The sequence below is a fragment of the Schistocerca americana genome, chromosome 5, assembly GCF_021461395.2.
Source record: "Schistocerca americana isolate TAMUIC-IGC-003095 chromosome 5, iqSchAmer2.1, whole genome shotgun sequence".
Lineage (NCBI taxonomy): Eukaryota > Metazoa > Arthropoda > Insecta > Orthoptera > Acrididae > Schistocerca > Schistocerca americana.
The window spans coordinates 65,402,380-65,422,968 of NC_060123.1; the positions used below are offsets into that span (position 1 = coordinate 65,402,380).

The 20,589-nt window shown below is 40.3% G+C and overlaps 1 protein-coding gene across 5 annotated transcripts in view; it reads left to right on the plus strand.

Annotated features, from left to right (window-relative positions):
• LOC124615485 (alpha-N-acetylglucosaminidase) overlaps window positions 1–20,589 on the plus strand; it is a 372,979-nt gene that overhangs the window by 87,012 nt on the left and 265,378 nt on the right. For 3 of the 5 annotated variants that reach the window (XM_047143421.1, XM_047143418.1, XM_047143419.1), the window contains exon 9: window positions 15,029–15,113. In XM_047143421.1, the coding sequence (XP_046999377.1) occupies window positions 15,029–15,113 (85 nt within the window). Of the gene's footprint in view, window positions 1–4,904; window positions 4,984–15,028; window positions 15,114–20,589 lie in introns of all 5 variants that reach the window. The other 2 variants (XM_047143422.1, XM_047143420.1) reach the window with 1 other exon arrangement.

The following is a 20,589-nucleotide window of genomic DNA, read 5'->3' on the forward strand; positions in this document are numbered from 1 at the left end:
CCGACAACGAGGTCATTAGAGACGGAGCGCAAGCTCGGGTGAGGGAAGGATGGGGAAGGAAATCGGCCATGCCCTTTCAAAGGAACCATCCTGGCATTTGCCTGAAGCGATTTAGGGAAATCACGGAAAAGCTAAATCAGGATGGCCGGAGACGGGATTGAACTGTCGTCCTCCCGAATATGAGTCCAGTGTGCTAACCACTGCGCCACCTCGCTCGGTCAAAAAAACCGAGACGCTTCAAGAGGTCATAATGGAGGAAGTGTAACAGACATTGAACCCAATCTCTCATCCTTCATTTCCCTTTAAAACGCTTAAAAAGTTGAGACCCAGGTGAAGTTACGTTCCTCCAATGCCGCATTAGGAACCTGTTTTGGCACCAAGGAAGACTGACGTCTGGAGGTCCCAGGATAACCAACCAGTATGTTTCCACTGCGGACAACCGGGACATGAGGTGTGCTATTGTCGAGGAAGGTGGCGGATATTTGATGTTGCCTGCACCAGAAGACAGCAGACCGATCTTAGCTGACGCCAACTCTGGGACAACGAAGATGAACAAGAAGATGTGGGTGCAGGACGACCTAGGTCACCATTGCTGCAAGCTGCTGGAGAGGACGCTCCCCAACATGCCAATCAGGGTCTCCATTGCCGTTTAGAAGCTCCAGCCGATCACCTAGCCACCGCAACTTGGAAAAGTAAAGGGTGCAACCTTCCTTGGAGGTGAGGCCACCAAAGAGAAAAATCCTCCGCCGTCGATCACTACAAAAATGATTGGAAACTACGTTGATATCCTCACGGATTGCTGATCAGCCCATGCTCTTGTGGACTCTGAAGCATCATATTCAGTCATTTTGGAGAATGTCCACTCTGCAACTGTCACCAGTTGCAGAAAACCGTATTCATCGACAACAAAACATCTCTGCTGAAGGTGGCTTATGGGAAATATGTAAAACTTACAGGAAGATGTGTCATTCGTGTGGGTATAAGTGGCCATACACAGCCCTTAGTATTCATCGTCTTCCAAGAGTGTAGTCGTGACGTCATTCTCGGATGGTACTTTTTGAAGTTTCTCAGCAATTATAGATTGTGGTCACTCGAAGATTATGCTAGACAAGATGAGATACTGTGGGCAGGAAGATGCGCATCCAAGTGTTTGGAGACTGTGTGTGCTGAATGAAGTGATCATTCCTGCAGTCAGCACTAGAAAGGTAACTGTCATGTGTCATGCCATTCATCAACCCATGGATCATGTAGTGGAATGTAAGAGAAGCATACCACTGAAGAATAATTTGGTCATCGCAGCCTCTGTTGGTTTGTTTAAGAACGGATTCGGTGAATTGTGGATAGTTAACTGTTGCTGAGAACTGCAGATCCTTCTAAGACGGATGTGCATAGCAAACGGTTAGCTGTTAATTGCAGAACAGCTGAGCTTCATAGAAATCTCCCATGCCGAGTCTGTGGGCGAAATTAGCGCTACCACTACGAGACAAGATCTTATAGCTCAACTATTACCAGATCTCACTAAGGAACAACAGAAGAAGCTACTTGCCATTCTTCAAGAGTTCTCTGAATGCTTCAATCCACAGGTGAAGAGCAAATTAGACAAATCAACAGTGAAGCACCGGATTAGTACTGAGACCATCAACCAATAAGCCAAGAGCATACTGTGAGTCAGCAACAGAATGTTGAATAATTCGCGACGAGGTAGAGAAAATGATGAAGAATGACATCATTCAGCTTTCGCAGAGCCCATGGTTGTCACCAGTGGTTCTCGTCAGGAAGAAGGATGGCAGTTGGCACTTTCGTGTTGATTGCAGGAAGCTTAATAAGATAACTGAAAAGGACGTTTACCCTCTTCCATATGTTGTCATTATACTAGATTGTCTGAAAGGGGCTAAGTTTTTCTCAACCATGGACATGTACTCAGGATACTGGCAAATCGAAGTAGATGAGGCTGATCATGAGAAAACTGCATTCATCACCCCTGTGGGCCTGTATGAGTTTAGGGTAATGCCGTTTGGTTTGTGTAATGCACCAGCAACTTTTGAATGGATGATGGATAAACTTCTAAGTCACCTGAAGTGGACAATGAGTTTTTGTTATTTAGATGACATTATAGTGTTCTCTGAGGCATTTGATGAACATGTTAAAAGACTGAGGGCCGTTCTTAAGTGTCTCCAACAAGTTGGACTGAAACTTAATCCAAGAAAGTGTCTGTTTGGAGCAAAAGAGATCAAAATCTTGGAGTCCTTGTGTCAAATGAAGGTGTACGGCCAGACCCAGAAAAGGTGAGATCTGTAACGGAATTTCCTATTCCTAAAAGTATTAGAGATGTGAGAAGCTTCCTCAGATTATGTTCTTATTACTGTCATTTTATCAAAGACTTTTGTATCAAAGCCAGGCCACTCCAAGAGTTGTTAAAAGCCAATGCTAAATTTATCTGGGGTGGATTTATTAAGACATATGATAGATATATTAAGACATATGATAGGATCCGCAAGAGATTTTTATGACCAGGTTTGTTTAGGAGTGTCCGTCACTGAGTGTCGCACTGTCGAGAGTGGCAGAGGAGAGAGGCAGTTCCTCAGAATCCACCTGGTCAACTCATACCAATTCCACCAGCTGAAACGCCTTTCCAGTGTGTTGGGATTGACCTCCTCAGACGATTTCCAACGTCTGCTAGTGGCAATAGCTGGATTATTATTTGGACTGATTATCTGACACGCTATGCCTTTACAGAAGCCACAAAAACAGCAGAAGCATTCGAGGTAGTCAGATTTATCATAGAAGACATTGTATTAAAACACGGTGCCCCAAGGTCGTTAATTACAGATTGAGGGAAAGTTTTTCAATTGAATCTTGTGACAGAGATAAACTGTTGGTGCAACATTACTCATCGCATGACAACTGCCTACCATCCGCAAACTAATGGGCTCACTGAACGCCTTGATAAGACCTTGGCCGACATGCTATCAATGTTCGTCAATGTCAAGCAGAGCAACTGGGATGAGGTGCTACCTTTCGTGGCGTGCCTACAACACCACCAAACAAGACAAAGCAGGATTTATGCAATTTTTCCTGGTGCATGGGCGTGGGGCGACGACGATGATGGACACTGTGTTTCCGTTACATCTTGATGACGCGGACGATGACTACAGGCTACATTGGACAGATGTTAACCAGAGCTGTGGAAGCTTGGCAGTTAACTCGACTCCGCACGCTGCAGGCTCATGAAAACGATTGCTGAAGGTATGATGCGAGCCACTGTCCCGTTGTTTACCGGCCTGGTAACCTTGTCTGGATCTTCACTCCTGTTCAGAAGGTTGGTCACTCTGAGAAGCTCCTCAGGCACTACTTTGGACCTTATAAAGTTTTAAGACAGTTGTCTGATGTTACTTATGAAGTTGAAGATTTCAACCCCGACACAAGACAATGAAAGATCAGAGATAAGGTCCACATCCTTCTAATCAAGCCCTATAAGGATCCTGCAGCCCAGGGTAAATTTGAAGCTCCAGCGACAGGCAACAAGTGAAAAGGTGGCGAAGAACGTAGCGGCATGGGAAGTTCTAAGAAGATCACCACCAGGGCGAACATTAGCCATCAGGAATTGGAGTATGCAGGACCGATGACTCATTCCCGAACTAGGAGGACGTAACACCGAGATGCTGTCCTCTTAAGGAGGGAGCAATTTCCCAGAATAAGCTGAGTAGCACAGTCGCGTTAGTGTAGTGGTTATGATACTAGACTGTTGCATGGAGGGTCATGAGTTCAAAACTCACCTGAACTGTAAAATTTTAATTTCTATATTCAGTTCGAGTACATTCTAGTAGTCTCCACAAATGGCAAGAATCATTGTACTTGAATGTTCTGTAGCTGTATATATACCGTATGTGTTCTGGCCAGAGGCAGTTTGCTCCACGCTCTTGTATGTGCAAGTGCTGAATAAACCTTTGTTAAGTGAAGTTAGTGTTCGTCATTCATCTACTTACACCTTCTTCTACGTGACAACATCTTGCATATCAGCCATATTGTATGGATGCCATCACTGTGAATACACAGATTTTCGTCAGGATTAAAAGCTAAGGGTGTTCAATGTGGGGTTCTCATTAGAATGACGGGTACACTGAAAACATGATCAGTTCCATGTAGCTACTCCAATTCAAGGAAACTTTCACTTCAGAGGGCACAGCCCTGCCTACTTAAACCATCGTCACGACATCACAGCACATACTCCAGCTTCCATCCTCTGCATCACAATCCTCCTAAAAGACTTCCTGGGATTTAAGATGAATATGAAAATGCACATCATTTAGAGGATGGCAGGGTGTCCATTCATCCTTCGTAACCAGGGAACTTTGCGGGTTGATGTGAGGAAGGTATATGAAAGCAACATTGCTCCAACTGTATATTTGATGCAATTTTCTTCCAAGTGTTCATTTGGAAATATGTAGGAAAGGACCAGTGTTCGCTTCCTGCAGCAATTATTGCCTTAAGGAACCAGTTTTTAGGTATGAGCAAAGGCACATGCCAGTGGTCTTGGTCTGTTACAATCATCTCTTGACTGCCATGTTAAATTCATTTGTTTGTAAACGGGTTTCTTGGCACTGCTGTACTTGGAACACTGGACTACAATGTCACAGTGGTTGTATCTGTCATATGTAGGCACTTGAAAGTGCTATTAGTTTCATTTTTCATTAGACAGATTTTTGTCAGATAAGCATATACTTTAAATGAAATTTTTTCGTCCTCTATAATGCTTATATGTGTCTGTTATAATGATACAATCTGCTGTTTTCCTGATGGTTCTTATACACCATGACTACAAGTTCTAAACATTGATAAATAAATATCATGAGATACAATTGTTTTCATGAATATTTACTTCTTTTGTGTCTGTTTTTGCTCAGGATGCTTCAAGGATGGCTTTTTCGTGATGCATTTTGGACAGTGGAAAGAGCACAGGCATATCTTACTGCTGTCCCAACCGTAAGTAATGAATGTGCCTGTGTTGACGTGTTTTGCAGTGATTTGTTGAATAGTCATTTTTAGAAAGTGTGTTGTTCTTACTGTATTGTTCAGTTCTCAGTAATCATCGTGACCCTGTATAGCAATTAGTGGTCCCATCATTGTTGCTTCCTATTGTAATTATTGTTGTAAAACATTTTTTTACTATTTATAAGTTCCCCTTGTAAGCAAGAAAACATTTTCCTGTTTGTTAAATTTCAAACCAAAAGTTATTTCATAATTCTATAAAACTATCCTATATAATTCTTTTGAATCATTTTAAATTTATATCTGTTTAGTTGCACTCGTCATCCAGTTCCTTAGTGCTTGCAGAATGATGTAATTTCATGTGCCATGCCTTTGTTTTAATTGACTGTGATTGAGCCACTGTTGGGGTCTTCTGCTTTTTCCTCCACCTGTTTCAGTAGGCTTTGGCCAGAACATTCTGTTTTGGTATCACCATCTTGATTTGATTTCTTGCAAATATTATGTCAGAAGAGTAGTGGGACAGAATTTATTTCAGACTCCAGCTTTGGCTTTAACTGCACATATTCTATCTATTTCACTATGTTCTTTTCATTTTCAGTAGATGGTTGCACACCTAGTTCTTGTGTAGGCACTGCTGGTTTTATAGATGACATCACATATGTTTACTGACATGCCAAACTCCATTTGGGATACCTTAATTTCATTTAACAATGTTGAAGCCCAACACTCATAAAAGAAAGATTGGAACTGCCTGTGATCGCCTCAGAGAATTTTATTTTAGTCCTGCTTAAAATCATGTTCAATTTTTTTGTTGTGCAATATTTCTACATACACTATGATAAGAGCCTAATTTTCTAATTTTACTGAGTGCATATTCGTTCTTGTAAGAAGTCATGTTGCATGCTGGAAACATGGAGCACTTTTGTTCTCCCACATACGATGATTTCTGATCAAACTGACTTGATTCTCAAGTATGTTCTCGCCTTGATTTTGCTGAATCAGATTTTAAAAATACAGGTGATCATTACTGACAATGTGTATATGCTGCCATCTGCTGTGTGATCTTAGTGCTAAATGATAACACTTAAGCTCAGCTTATTATACCCAAAACAGGAAGTCTCTCTTCAGTTTTTTACTGTCAGATGTAAATATATGTTGAATTTCACAGTTCATTCCCTTCTATTTATCTGTATAAATGTGTCTCACACACATCTGCTTCACCAGGTTACACCTGAGCTCCTGAAATAAAATTACACGGCCAGATGGCTTACCGTTAAGACACGGAACTCTCATTTAGGATGATGGTTGTTCAGATTCATGCCTGACCATCCAGATTTAGATTTCCCTAAGTTAAAATATTGGAACGGTTCCTCTGTCTTCGCTTGTTCATCTCTAATGACCTTATATATCTAAAAACAAAGATGATGTGACTTACCAAATGAAAGTGCTGGCAGGTCGACAGACACACAAACAAACACAAACATACACACAAAATTCAAGCTTTCGCAACAAACTGTTGCCTCATCAGGAAAGAGGGAAGGAGAGGGAAAGACGAAAGGATGTGGGTTCTAAGGGAGAGGGTAAGGAGTCATTCCAATCCCGGGAGCGGAAAGACTTACCTTAGGGGGGAAAAAAGGAAAAAAGGACGGGTATACACTCGCGCGCACACACACACATATCCATCCACACATATACAGACACAAGCAGACGTATTTAAAGACAATGACCTTATCTTTGACAGGGCATTAAACAATAATCTTTCTTCCTCTAAAATAAAATTTTAAAAATCTGAAGCTGGATCTTACAGTCTGATATGCCTTAGGCCATAATAAAATGATTATTGCTGATATTTTTAAAGATAGTTAGCATTAGCAGACATTGAATGGGAGTGAACACATTTTACAGAATCAAGAGGGCGGCGAAAGCATGATAATGGCAAAAGATGGTGGAGATTGTTTGAACAATTAGAAAAGGATGACAAATTAGAAAATACAACAAATGTAATAAAAGACAGAGTAAAGGACGAAGATGGCATTAGGAAGAAATATACTTACTAGCTCTGATTGACAAATCGAGAAGATACAGAATGCTGTAATGCGACAAATAGCAACTTGGAGATGTTGCTGTTCCTTGATTTCTTTGTTTCCCTATGTTAGTCATGGATCCTGTGTGCTTAAACATTTTTTGTAGTCCATTTCCTTTCCCCTGTTCAGCTCTTGTGAAATAAGTATCTTGCCCTAGAACAATGGTTCTCGAACTCTCTCCAAGGGAAGCATACGCCCTTTGGGTCACCAATTTTGCTCATTTTTCACACCACTGTATAATTCTAAAGATGTATCAAATGCTGCTCCACTATGATGTACTTCTCATGTTTCATGTTTCTGTTTTAAAAAAATTGAGGTTTGGAGTTTTAGAAGCCTGTTGAATACCATGTGAGAGTGCTGACCCCGTCGAGCGTAGGTAGGGGTGTGTGTGTGTGTGTGTGTGTGTGTGTGTGTGTGTGTGTGATGTGCATTCTGGCCTTTTATGATGTGTTAACTAACAAATTGTTCACTTCTGATGCCAAATTGAAGTGGTCTGCAACACAGCAAATAGGAAAGCAGGCAACCTTGCTCCAGTCCAAGAATAGTGAATGCAGCTGCTTGTTATTGATGGACCAAAAGGAATACAAATATAGTGTACATTAAGTGAAGTAGATGTAGCATGGTCTGACTTCTTTGGGATAAGTGCCTCAATGTATTGATAAATAAAAGTTCATTTCATCAAGATTTATTATAACTATTTATGACTATACCTCTGTGATTATTATTGTTATTGTTATTGTTATTGTTATTGCCCCCTTCAGAAGAAACCTGATTCATTGTGATGGTGAAACTGTTTCATTGAAGATTAGAAATAAGAGACAACGAGGCTGAAACACAGTATGGACAGACTTGTAGTTTGCCACCCTAGCTGGCTGTGCTTATTTATTTATTTGTTTGCTGTCCATGTAACAATCAGTTTTCGGACACAGTTTTCGGACATTGTCATAGATTTTAGTTCACTTATACAAATGTTTTGTTAACATAAATGCCATCATTTTTTTGTTGCAAAAACAACCTTATGTTATATATGCTGTTTTACAGAGAGATATAGTGTGTAAGATGAGAAACGATCATTTTTGTGTTGCAAAAACAAACTTATGCTACGTACACTGTTTTATAAAGGGAAATTACAGCTTGGAATCTTCTACAGTAACAGCTTTTGTCTATTAATAAATGCTTAAATTTGATTTTTAAACTGTGTAAATTAGCTCTCTTGAGGTCAGACGGAAGTCTTACAAAATATGGTTCGTATTGTATGCGGACTATGGTCTGCAGCCTTTTTTTTTTTTACTTGCAATTCTGTGAAAATTTTCCCTTCCTTGTGTATTCTACCTATGTACATTACTGTTTGCTATATTATATTCTGGATTCTGTTTCACAAACATTATTGCCTGCAGGATGTGCATGGAGTAGATGGTTAGTATTTTATATTTCCTGGAGATATCTCTACAAGGCTTTCTCCTGTTTATCTTGGGTACCTCTCTTAGTGGTGTGTGTGTGTGTGTGTGTGTGTGTGTGTGTGTTTTTTTTTTTGGTCTGGAGAGACTGTCTGTATAGACAGCTGGTGCCTCACACCATATCTCAGTACCGTACTGAAGATGTGGACGTATCACTCCGAAGTTTATTTGTCTCAAGCTATCATGGTCTGGGAAGGCTGAGACCCTCTTCAGTATATACACATTTTTACTGATTTTCTTACAAATATGGTCTATATGTTCTTTCCATGACAGGTGTTCGTCAATAGTTATGCCTAAAAATTTGTGTTGGTTTCCATAGCTAAGGGCCAATGGAGGTGTAGGTAGAGATCTGTCTATGTTCTGACTATAGCTAAGCATAAATTGCATTGTCACTGTCTTCTCTTTATTTACGAGTAGCTTATTTGCAGTAAGATAACTTGACAGAAAATTATAATTGATTTCACTAGTGTTTGTAGTAGTTTGCATATCATGGCCCCAGCTGATAAAAGATGTGTCGTCAGCATAGCTTACAACCTTGCAGTTTTGGGTTTCAATTAAATCATTTATGTGCACAAGAAACAGGAATGGCCCCAATACACTTCTTTGGGGCACACCACATTGAAGTATCTTGTTGGTTGGTTTTACCAATTGTTCATTTCTTTTATAAGTTATCGTGACATACTGTTTCCTGTCTTTCAAATAGGAGGTAAGTAGTTTTAAGGCTACCCCTCTCATCCCATATGCGTCTAATTTATGCAATAGGATTGTATGATTCACAGTATCAAAAGCTTTAGTCATATCCAGGAAGGTGCCTGTTACCGTGTCTTCTTGATCTAGCTTCTCTAATATTTCATGTATAAAATTTGCTGCTGCTGTTACAGTAGATATTCCTTTCCTAAAACCATGCTTTAGATTGTTAAATAGATTACGTTTGAAGAAATATGCCTCAAATCGATTTGATATTACTTTCTGTAATAATTTCTAAAGCTCTGAAGTTATTGGCCTATAGCTTTTCATGTCAGTTTTTATTCCCTTCTTATACACCGGTAGGATTTCAGTGATTTTCAAAAGATAGGGAATTCTCTATGGCAGAGGGAGATATTTATTAAATGTGTCGGAGGCTTCACTAATTACTCTATATTCATTTAGAAGCTTAGGTGAAACATCATCCCAACAACAAGACATTTTAGCTTGAAGTTTTGAAATTAAGCCGGCACAGGAGGTACAAACATGATATCCTTGATTAATCCCCATAAAAAAAAAAAAAATTGAGTAGTGTCTGGTCTGGGGAACGTGGAGGCCAAGGAATTGGTGCATCGTGACCAATTCATTGACCTGGAAAGCAGTCACGAGCAAAATCTCGGATGTCAGACAGGTAGTGGGATGTTGCACCATCTTGCATGAAGTAAATGTTTCATTCTTGGTCACCCTCATCGATCTGTTGACGGTTCTCTCACAGAAAAGAAAGGGGCCGTACAGTTTGTTCTTGCTCAATGCAGAAAAAACGTTCAGTTTAGGGCTATCACGAACATGTTGCAATGTTTGATGTAGATTTTCACTGCCCCAAATCCTACAGTTACGTGTGTTAACCCTGCCACTTAAGTGGAAGGTCGACTTGTCAGAAAAGATGACTTTGTCCAAGAAATGTTCATCCTTATGTAGTAATCAATTTAACATATCCGCACAGAAGTTCTTGCGAGCAATTTTATCAGTGTCTTTTATTGTTTGTACAATGATCATCAATCTGTACAGTTTCAAACGCAAACGGTTTCTCAACACACGCCAAACAGTCATATGTGGTAATTCAGACCTTCCTATGGAATACATTTCACATAAATTTCCTCAGCATGTTATAGTCTTAGGTGGAGATTTCAATTTACCAGATATAGACTGGGACACTCAAATGTTTAGGACGGGTGGTAGGAACAGAGCATCGAGTGACATTATACTGAGTGCACTATCCAAAAATTACCTTGAGCAATTAAACACACAACCAACTCATGGAGATAACATCTTGGACCTACTGATAACAAACAGATCTCGAACTTTTCGACTCTGTAAGTGCAGAACAGGGAATCAGTGATCGTAAGGCCATTGCAGCATCCCTGAATATGGAAGTAAATAGGAATATAATAAAATGTAGGAAGGTTTATCTGTTTAGCAAGAGTAATAGAAGGCAGATTTCAGACTACCTAAGAGATCAAAACGAAAATTTCTGTTCCTACACTGACAATAGTGAGTGTTTATGGAAAAAGTTCAAGGCAATCGTAAAATGCGTTTTAGACAGGTATGTGCCGAGTAAGACTGTGAGGGGCGGGAAAAACCCACTGTGGTTCAACAACAAAGTTAGGAAACTACTGCGAAAGCAAAGAGAACTTCACTGCAAATTTAAATGCAGCCAAAACCTCTCAGACAAACAGAAGCTCATGATTTTATGACTGTCACCATTTCAGTTCTGTCTTGGGTCACTCATTGTTTGTATTTTATATTGTCAGGCATCAAATCGTCTTCTTCGGATTTTTCAAACATGTCAAGTAAGGCTTGTTTGCCTGGACAATCTTCACATTCTCCCTTGATCATGCAATTGTAACTGTCAATATTGCATACCGTAACTTCCAGAAGGTCAATATAGTCAACTCTAAGATTTGCCCCATCTATCATCAACTTTACATTCTGATGATACAAACAAACAAAAACATTATGGGTGCCAGATGCCCCTACAACAATACACCATCTTGGTCTCAACTCACAAAACTTTGATCTTCCAATTTTAATGTCAGGATTTTCTTTTTTAAATTCAGTGAATAGTTCATTTACATTACACAATATTAACCTTTTTTGTCTTTGAATCTTAGAACCATTTTTCTCACAGAAACGCAGTCTTTTTTGCCAGACATCAAACGGCTGTTATTGTCATCATCATAATACTTAATAACTTTATTGACTGTGTTTTCATCTACCAAATTAGATGCACTTTTCTTTTGTAATGCTGGTAAAATTCCCTGTTCTTTTACTAATTGCCTTGTTAACTTAACAAGACATTCTGACACTCAATTTTTGTATTCAAGGCACTTGGTGTTTTATTTGTATAGGCTTGCAGGTGCAATTGTTAGCCTGCTGAAACAATTACTGCAGCATTGTTTTGACAAATAATCATTAGCTAGTGTAATGTGGCGTGTTACATTATGCAGTTGGTATACTTTATATGATTAGCCTACCAGATATTGCAGATGTTAAAAAACGTATTTTTGACTCGTGTCTGTAATATTTTTTCCATAACTTCCAAATGAATCTCAAAGTTGAAATTTATACTGAAGTTTGATATCATAAAGGTCTATTAACTATGAAATTTTCAGATTTTTACGTGGCCCCCCAACAAAGATATCGCAGACCACAAAATGGAAAAATTAAAAAAATCCATTTTTTACAATAATTTTTTAAAGTGTAAGCTGCTCATCAGTGATACTCTATAAAAAGTAACTATACTATACAGTGTAATAGCAGAAAAAATATTAAAGCTGAGAAATTTATCTTTCTTTGGAAAACTACTGTTCAAAAATTGAGTTTTTTTGTTTGTGGCTGACAACTTTGAACTATTAAAATATATTAAATAATACATTCAGCTAACTGATAATGATGTTAATCTGTAGCCCATAGTGTGTTGAACTAAATGCATTTGATCTGAAAGGCTTAGGACACTCCACTACTGAATAATTGTAAAAAATGTAGATGCTTGCAAATACGAAAAAACGCATGCGGCCTGGAACAAATATGGCCGCCATTTCAAAATAATAAACAATAAATTTTTTTAAAAACGTTTTTGTGACTACTAAACATTGGGGAATTCACCCAGCAAATATAACATTTTTCTGAGATGGTCAAGCAACCAGTGCTGGACCACTTGGTATGGACTGACCCACATGTAAGAGGCAGGTGCTGTAAATTGTCCCACCAGTGCAATATTTAAATGATGAGCTTCCACGTGGCAGTTGTCAACGGCGGTGAGCCTAAACTCTCATAGGTTTGAGAATTCAGTTATGTCACTGCAGCACATGTGTTGACTTAACCATATCACATGGTGAAAAACAGTGAACTTGAGAAACAACTTGGGGGTAGTCACAAGTACTGAAATCACACAATTTATGTCCACGTCCATATCCTGAGTAGTCATCAGCGAATGACACACAGAAGCGATACGGCTTTTCTTCTGGTGAGAATTACACATAGCCCAGTGCTTAGGGCATGCTCATCATTTCTGCTGGGTAAGACAGAAAGGACAAGATGAAAACAGAGAATGCTGATGCTGGTGCTGTGACGGTTGCAGCTGCTTGGCCCAGCCTTGGTCAGCTTGGCACTGGGCCCACATGTTTACCGCCGCCACTTCCACTTCCTTGTGTAAGTTATCTGTTGTCCTACTGGGCACGTTGCGTAACACTATTGCCACATCACATCACACTTCAGTTTGGTCACCCAGTGGAACAGTATCCAGTCTGTTAATGGAAGCCCCATAAACTTAAGATGATGGTGCTATTTGCAGGGTTTTCACGGAGTAAAGCCTTCTGATGGATGCACTTCTGTTTTCAGAGCTAAACAAATAATTTTGTCGCACTCTGCAGTGTCTGTAGAAGAGTAGTTATGGGCATCAGTAACAAATTGACACTTACAGCTAAGGCCATGAAGTTCGACTGGCCAGGCCCTGTATGATTGGTTTGGTTCCTTGCGGCATTGATAGAACTCAACTCGCACCAATATGACATGCATTTGTTTGTAATTGGACGATAAATTGCACATGTGATCAAAAGTAGGAGCTGCCGGTTCTTGGGAAGGGGTAAGCTGACGCAGTAAATGACACACCTTAGGCAGAATCCACGAAAGGAAGAAGACTCTGCACAAATTCAAATCTTCACACCAAAAGCCAAAAGATACTGTCAGAGTCCTTTTTTTTTTGTAAGCATCCCAATCCTCGGGTGAATCATCACATTGAGGAAATGTGGGTGGATGGACCGGTGGAACGGTACCCTGTCCATTAATGGAAGTCAAGAAAGTGGTCACAGCCAAAGTAAGCATGGCATCCATAATTAATAAATCTCGTGAAACCGCACTTCAAGATTGCACATGTGGGAAGCATTCCAAACTCATTGCCAATCATGTAACTACATAGTACATGAGACCGGTTCAAGTAACACAAATATGACTGTATTCATGGAGCACTTAACAGTAATAGAAAACAGACTCCTGTAGATTCCCATGTAACAACTCAAAGTACACTGATATGGACGACTCATTGGAAGGACATAAAAGAGGGCTCAGTTAGCACTGCATTGTGCATGTATATATGAGTGAGTTGCTGGCAGACGTTGCAGTGGAGACCTCGCCTTGAGAACATCTGCCACAGGCGGCCTCCAGTGGCCGGGCCACGCTAATACAGTTGACAGGCGAACAAACATGGACATGCGGTGACACCACACTCGGCGCACTCGACATTCACATGCACTAGTGCATGGTATGACGAATGTATTTTGGAAAAGAAAAATTAACAAGAGCATGTGATACTGTTCACTAATGAAATATTGGATATGTAAAAGAGAGGGAGGAAAGAGTCTCAAATCATCATCAGTCTTGAGAGAAAACTCAAAAACCATTGTGAAAGCTAGGATGGTATCTTGAAGGTCACTCTTGTTTTTTTTCCTTTCAACCTCTAAATGAAATGAAGTAGGGTTTTTCATGTCAGTGAACGTCATGTTCACGCTTTGTTAAAATACAACACAATAGGGAGGGAGAGGAAATGAATAAAGATAATGAGCGAAAAGCAAAGGGAAATGTAGTGTGGCAGTGGGAGTGACATATGATTGAGCAGCCCGCATATCTAAAACTTTAGAGCACTGCACCTGGGGATTGAGTTTTCAGATGATTCTGTGAGGGTGCTGATAACTTTGTAGTTTAGTGCCCTTAAATCACACACACACACACACACACACACACACACACACACGCGCGCGCGCGCACGGTACTATGGTAGAATGAAGGCCATTGTCAGGTGCTGCAATGTATTTTCTACAGTAAACTGCATGATAGTTCAGTATTTTTTCATAATGTCTGTGACTGTCAGTTCTCATGTCCACTTAATATGGTATGTCTCTATGTTATGTGTATACAGTTTGTAACTCTTTTGTGATTTGGTATGTGCTCATGAGTAAAAGCATACTGAAGATTGTCGTGATCAATTAAAAATAACACAGAGTTTGCTTTTATCAAGCAAACACCGACACAGCATTTTAGCTTGTGTTTTGTAATTTTGAAAGACAAACTATCAGTTGTATTCAGCACCTCTACGCTGGACAACTGCGGAGCTCAAACAGCATGCATGTGTATGACTACAAACATAATTACAAAGACACATGAATCTTCACACAGAATTCAGTTTGTCATCTATGCTCATGCATTTGTGTAACTGGTGCACATTGTTTTCATGTTTCTTTTGCTTTCTTTGTTGTTTAGGATGTTGCAAAATTGGGCTTTTGTACATGAGCAATCATTTTGGACTGTTGAAAGAGTACGTGCTTATATTTCTTCAGTTCCAAAAGTAAGTTGAGATAGTGTCGTCAACTCATTGTATTATGTATCATACTCATGTAAATTAATTTTGAATACCTTTTCAATGTATTTAATTGAAAGATAAAGATGTGAATGAGGGATGTATAATTTGGGGGAAAGGGAGAAGGGTATTAATTGTGCTGTGTGGTTGATTTAAAATAGGAGGTAAACTTGTAGTCTGTGTTCTTTCTAGTTTTGTCTTAATTCTAGAGAATTCTAGATACTAAGTTCTGGAAGTAAGCAAAACAGTTATACTCTGTAATATTCCTCCAACATTTGTAGTTAAACTAATGGTGGTTTGTAAAACATTTTTGTATCCTGCCTCTCCTTTTCAACCTTAACCCCTCTATCTCTCCCTGCTTCTTGATGAAGAAACATTGGTGCCAAAAGCTAGTGTAATGTCATTAGTCTTACCTTTATGTCTCTGTACTGGCAGTATAAACAGTTAGCCTCCTGAATGTAAGTACTAGCAGGCAATTCACTCTCATATTTGTTAGTTTTCTTGATAGAACTTTCCATTGTTACAAATATAACGGTTGCAGAGTGAGCTAATTGTGATCTGCAACATTAGATCCCATTGAAGTAAACATTACTACCTTATTAACTGTTGAGTTACACAGAATATTCAAAATGACTAGGCCTGTGAATTGTGGATATAGGTACTTTGTGAAAGAGTTTTAAATGTGCTCTTGTCAGCTTGAATGTGACTTCCAGTTGTTGGAAAGTAACTTAGACAATATTTTAAAGGACTGATTTTGTAGGCCTAAGAAAGTGTCTGCAGTTTAAAGTTCTGGAGGTAGGTGAAGACAGAAAATAATTTTTATAGCACCTCTCTTTTTAAATATTTTACTCCAAAATATAATCATCAAATTATTTATACATACATAAAATTGCTCACTGAGATTTTCAGTGACATCACGTTGAAAACCCCAAGAAAGGTGGCACAGTCTACATCTACATGGTTACTCTGCAATTCACACTTAAGTGCCTGGCAGAGGGTTCGTCGAACCATTTTCATAATACTTTTCTACCATTCCACTCCTGAATGGCGCGTGGGAAGAAGAAACATCTAAATCTTCCCGTTCGAGCTCAGTGACTGCCACCCCAACTCACGTATCATATCAGTGACACTCTCACCCCTATTGCGTGATAACACGAAACGAGCTGCCCTTCTTTGCACTTTTTCGATGTCCTCTGTCAATCCTACCTGGTAAGGATCCCATACCACGCAGCAATATTCCAGCAGGGGATGGACAAGTGCAATGTAGGCTGTCTCTTTAGTAGGTTTGTCGCATCTTCTAAGTGTTCTGCCAACAAAGCACAATCTTTGTGTCGCCTTCCCCACAATATGATTTATGTGGTCTTTCCAATTTAAGTTGCTCGTAATTGTAATTCCTAGGTATTTAGTTGAATTGACAGCCCTTAGATTTGTGCGGTTTATCGTATACCCAAAATTTATCTGACTTCTTTTAGTACCCATGTGGATGACCTTGCACTTTTCTTTATGTAGTGCTAATGGCCACTTTTCACACCATACAGAAATTCTCACTAGATCATTTTGTAATTGGAATTGATTGTCTGATGATTTTACTAGACAGTAAATTACATCATCATCTGCAAACAATCTAAGGGGGCTACTCCGATTCTCACCTAGATCATTTATATAAATCAGAAACAGCAGAGGGCCTATGACACTACCTTGTGGAACGCCGGATATCGCTTCTGTTCTACTCGATGATTTACCGTCTGTCACTATGAACTGTGACCTCTCTGAGAGGAAATCACAAATCCAGTCACACAACTGAGATGATACTCCATATGCACGCAATTTGATTAATAGTCGCTTGTGAGGAACAGTATCAAAAGCCTTCTGGAAATCCAGGAATATGAAATCGCTCTGAGACCCCTTCTCGATAGCACTCATTACTTCATGGGAATAAAGAGCTAGCTGTGTTGCACAAAAACAATATTTTCTGAATTTGTGTTGGTTATGTATCAATAAGTCATTTTCTTCGAGGTGATTCATAATGTTCGAGTACAGTATGTGCTCCAAAATCCTACTGCAAATTGAGGTCAGTGATATGTCTGTAATTCAGTCGGTTACTCCTATTTCCCTTCTTGAATATTGGTGTGACCTGTGCTACTTTCCAGTCTTCTTACGTCAAGTGAGTGGTTGTATATGATTGCTAAGATAGGCGCTGCTGTGTCTGCATACTCTGAGAGAAACCTGATTGGTATACCATCTGGACCAGAAAACTTGCCTTACTTAAGTGATTTGAGTTGTTTTGCATCACCAAAGATATCTTCTTTTATGTCACTCTTGCTAACAGCTGTTCTGGTTTCGAATTCTGAAATATTTACTTCGTCTTCTTTCATGAAAGAATTACGGAAAACTGTATTTAGTAACTCCGCTTTAGTGGTACCATCATCGGTAACATTTCCATCACTACCGCGCAGTGACGGTATTGACTGTTTTTTGCCACTGGTGTACTTTACATACGACCAGAATGTCTTTGGGTTTTCTACCCTATTTTGAGACAATATTTGATTGTAGAAACTATTAAAAACATCTCGCATTGACGTCCGCACTAAATTTCGAGCTTCCATGAAACTTAGCCAGTCTTGGGGATTTTGCGTTCTTCCGAATTTGGCATGCTTTTTTTGTTGCTTCTGCAACAGTGTACTGACATGTTTTGTATACCATGGTGGATCAGTCCTGTCTCTTACTAACTTCTGCGGTATTAATTTGTCTATTGCTGTCGATACTGCATCTTTGAATTTGAGCCATATCTGGTCTGTTGTTGTTGAGGTCAATTCATATCGCATAAGTTAATAAGAGACAGGACTGATCCACCATGGGATACAAAACTTGTCAGAACACTGGTCTACACTTACATAATTAGCTTGGAAGGAATGGAGACTCTCTCTTAGGATGGCATCAAGCGAATTTTTATCTGCTGTTTTAAATAGATATATTTTGTGTTTATTTGTAGTGGTTTTGAGCCTTGCTACAATGTCCTTGTGTTCACTAATCCCTGTATCTGTCATGATGTTCTCTATTAGATCGGGATTATTTCTGGCTAAGAGGTCAAGTGTGTTTTCGTAACAATTTACAATTAGTGTGGGCTTATGAACTAATTGTTCAAAGTAATTCTCAGAGAAAGTATTTAGTACAATTTCGGAAGATGTTTTCTGTCTACCACCGTCTTTGAACATGTATTTTCGCCAACAAATCGAGGGTAGATTTAAGTCTCCACCAATTATAACTGTATGAGTGGGGTACTTATTTGTAATGAGATTCACGTTTTCTTTGAAGCGTTCATATATTGTATTATCTGAGTCGGGGGGTCGGTAGGAGGAGCCAATTATTATTTTGGGTCGGCTGTTGAGTATATCCTTACTCATAGTAATTCGCAGGAACTATCTATTTCAACTTCACTACAAGATAAACTACTACCAACAGACACAAACACACCACCACCTACTTTATTTAATCTATCCTTTCTGAACACGGTTTGCGCCTCTGTAAAAATTTCGGCAGAATTTATCTCCGGCTTTAGCCATCTTTCTGTTCATATAACGATTTCAGCTTCAGTGCTTTCTATCAGCGCTTGAAGCTCTGGTACTTTTCCAACACAGCTACAACAATTTACAACTACTATACCGACTGTTGCTTGGTCGATTCTTGTCGTTTCTTTACCCTGTTCCCTTTGAGACTGGAGCCCTTTTTGATCTTTCCCAAGACTGTCTAACCTAAAAAAACCACCCAGTACACACCACACAGCCCCTGCTACCCATGTAGCCACCTCCTGTGAGTACTGGACACCTGACCTATTTAGCGGAACCCGAAACCCCACCATCATATGGCACAAATCGAGGAATCTGCAGCCTACACGGTCACAGAACTGTCTGAGCCTCTGATTCAGACTCTCCACTCGGCTCTGTACCAAAGGTCTGCACTCGGTCCTGTCGACGATGCTGCAGATGGTGGCTGCACCCTGTACCCTTCATGGCATCTGGTAGGAGGAACCTTTCCACATCTTGGATGACTCTCCCTGGTATGCACACGGAATGCTCATTGGCTTTCTTCCCGTCCTTAGCTGCCATATCCCTAAGGAGCTCCATCACCTGTCTAACATTGGAGCTCCCTATGACAAGTGGTGGTGGTGGTGGTGTGGTGGTGGTGGTTAGTGTGTAACGTCCCGTCGACAACGAGGTCATTAGAGACGGAGCTCATGCTCGGGTTAGGGAAGGATTGGGAAGGAAATCGGCCGTGCGCTTTCAAAGGAACCATCCCGGCATTTGCCTGAAGTGATTTAGGGAAATCACGGAAAACCTAAATCAGGGTGGCTGGAGACGGGATTGAACCGTCGTCCTCCCGAATGCGAGTCCAGTGTGGTAACCACTGCCCCTGTGACAAGTAATCCCACCCTCTGCACTTGTCCAGACCTCTCAGGAAGACCAGCCACTGCTGCAACAGGCGAGGCCGCCCTTGCTGGCTCAGAAGTACTTTCAGCAGTGGGCAGCACCTCAAACCTGTTACGGAGGCATAAGGGTACAGCCTTGTGGCCAGCACTGACATTTGCCTTCCGCCCAGGGATTCACGACCCCGCCACAGTTCGCCAATCACCGTCAGGCAAGTGTCGACGGGCAGGGACGTCCGAATCCGAGGGTGCGGTGGCATCAGAGATCCCAGGCGATGCTACAGGTTCCAGAGGCGCCAAAGCGATCGCCTCGTGTGTCCCAATGTCACTGTACCCAGGGCAACAGCCTGGAGCCTGTCGACCACAGCCAACACAGCTTCCAGCTGTTTACGGACGATGGCCAATTCCCCCTGAATCCGTACACAACAGGCACAGTCTCTATCCATCAATAACAATTTTTTTCCTCTCTTCTATCTCACAAGCCGTTCAAAATAAACAGATGACTGATGAATATGCAAATTTGCCCTATTCAGGTACTAAAACATGATGCTGCAACTCTCAAATACTATAATACACCCGAAATTTATGAATTAAACTATGCAAGTACCCAAAACACGCAAAGAAATTAAGAATTAATCTATGAAACAAATAAGTGAGCTCAGAGTACGACTTGCTGCTGGCTGCTGCTTATCCAATGGCTGCAGGGAGCTCACTGGCTGTGACCAGCCGACACTGGCCATTCAAAACAAAAACAGATGACTGACAACGACGCGAATTTACACTATTCAGGCACTAAAACACGATGCTGCAACTCTCAAATGCTGTAATACACCCGAAATTTATGAATTAAACTATGCAAATACCCAAAAACACACAAAGAAATTAAGAATTAAACTATGAAACAAATAAGTGAGCTCAGAGTATGACTTGCTGCTGGCTGCTGCTTATGCACAATAGTAAGACACTAGAATAGCATTTGGGAGGATAGTGGTTCTAGACACCATTCAGCCATCCACATTAGGTTTTCTGTGCAGTCTATAA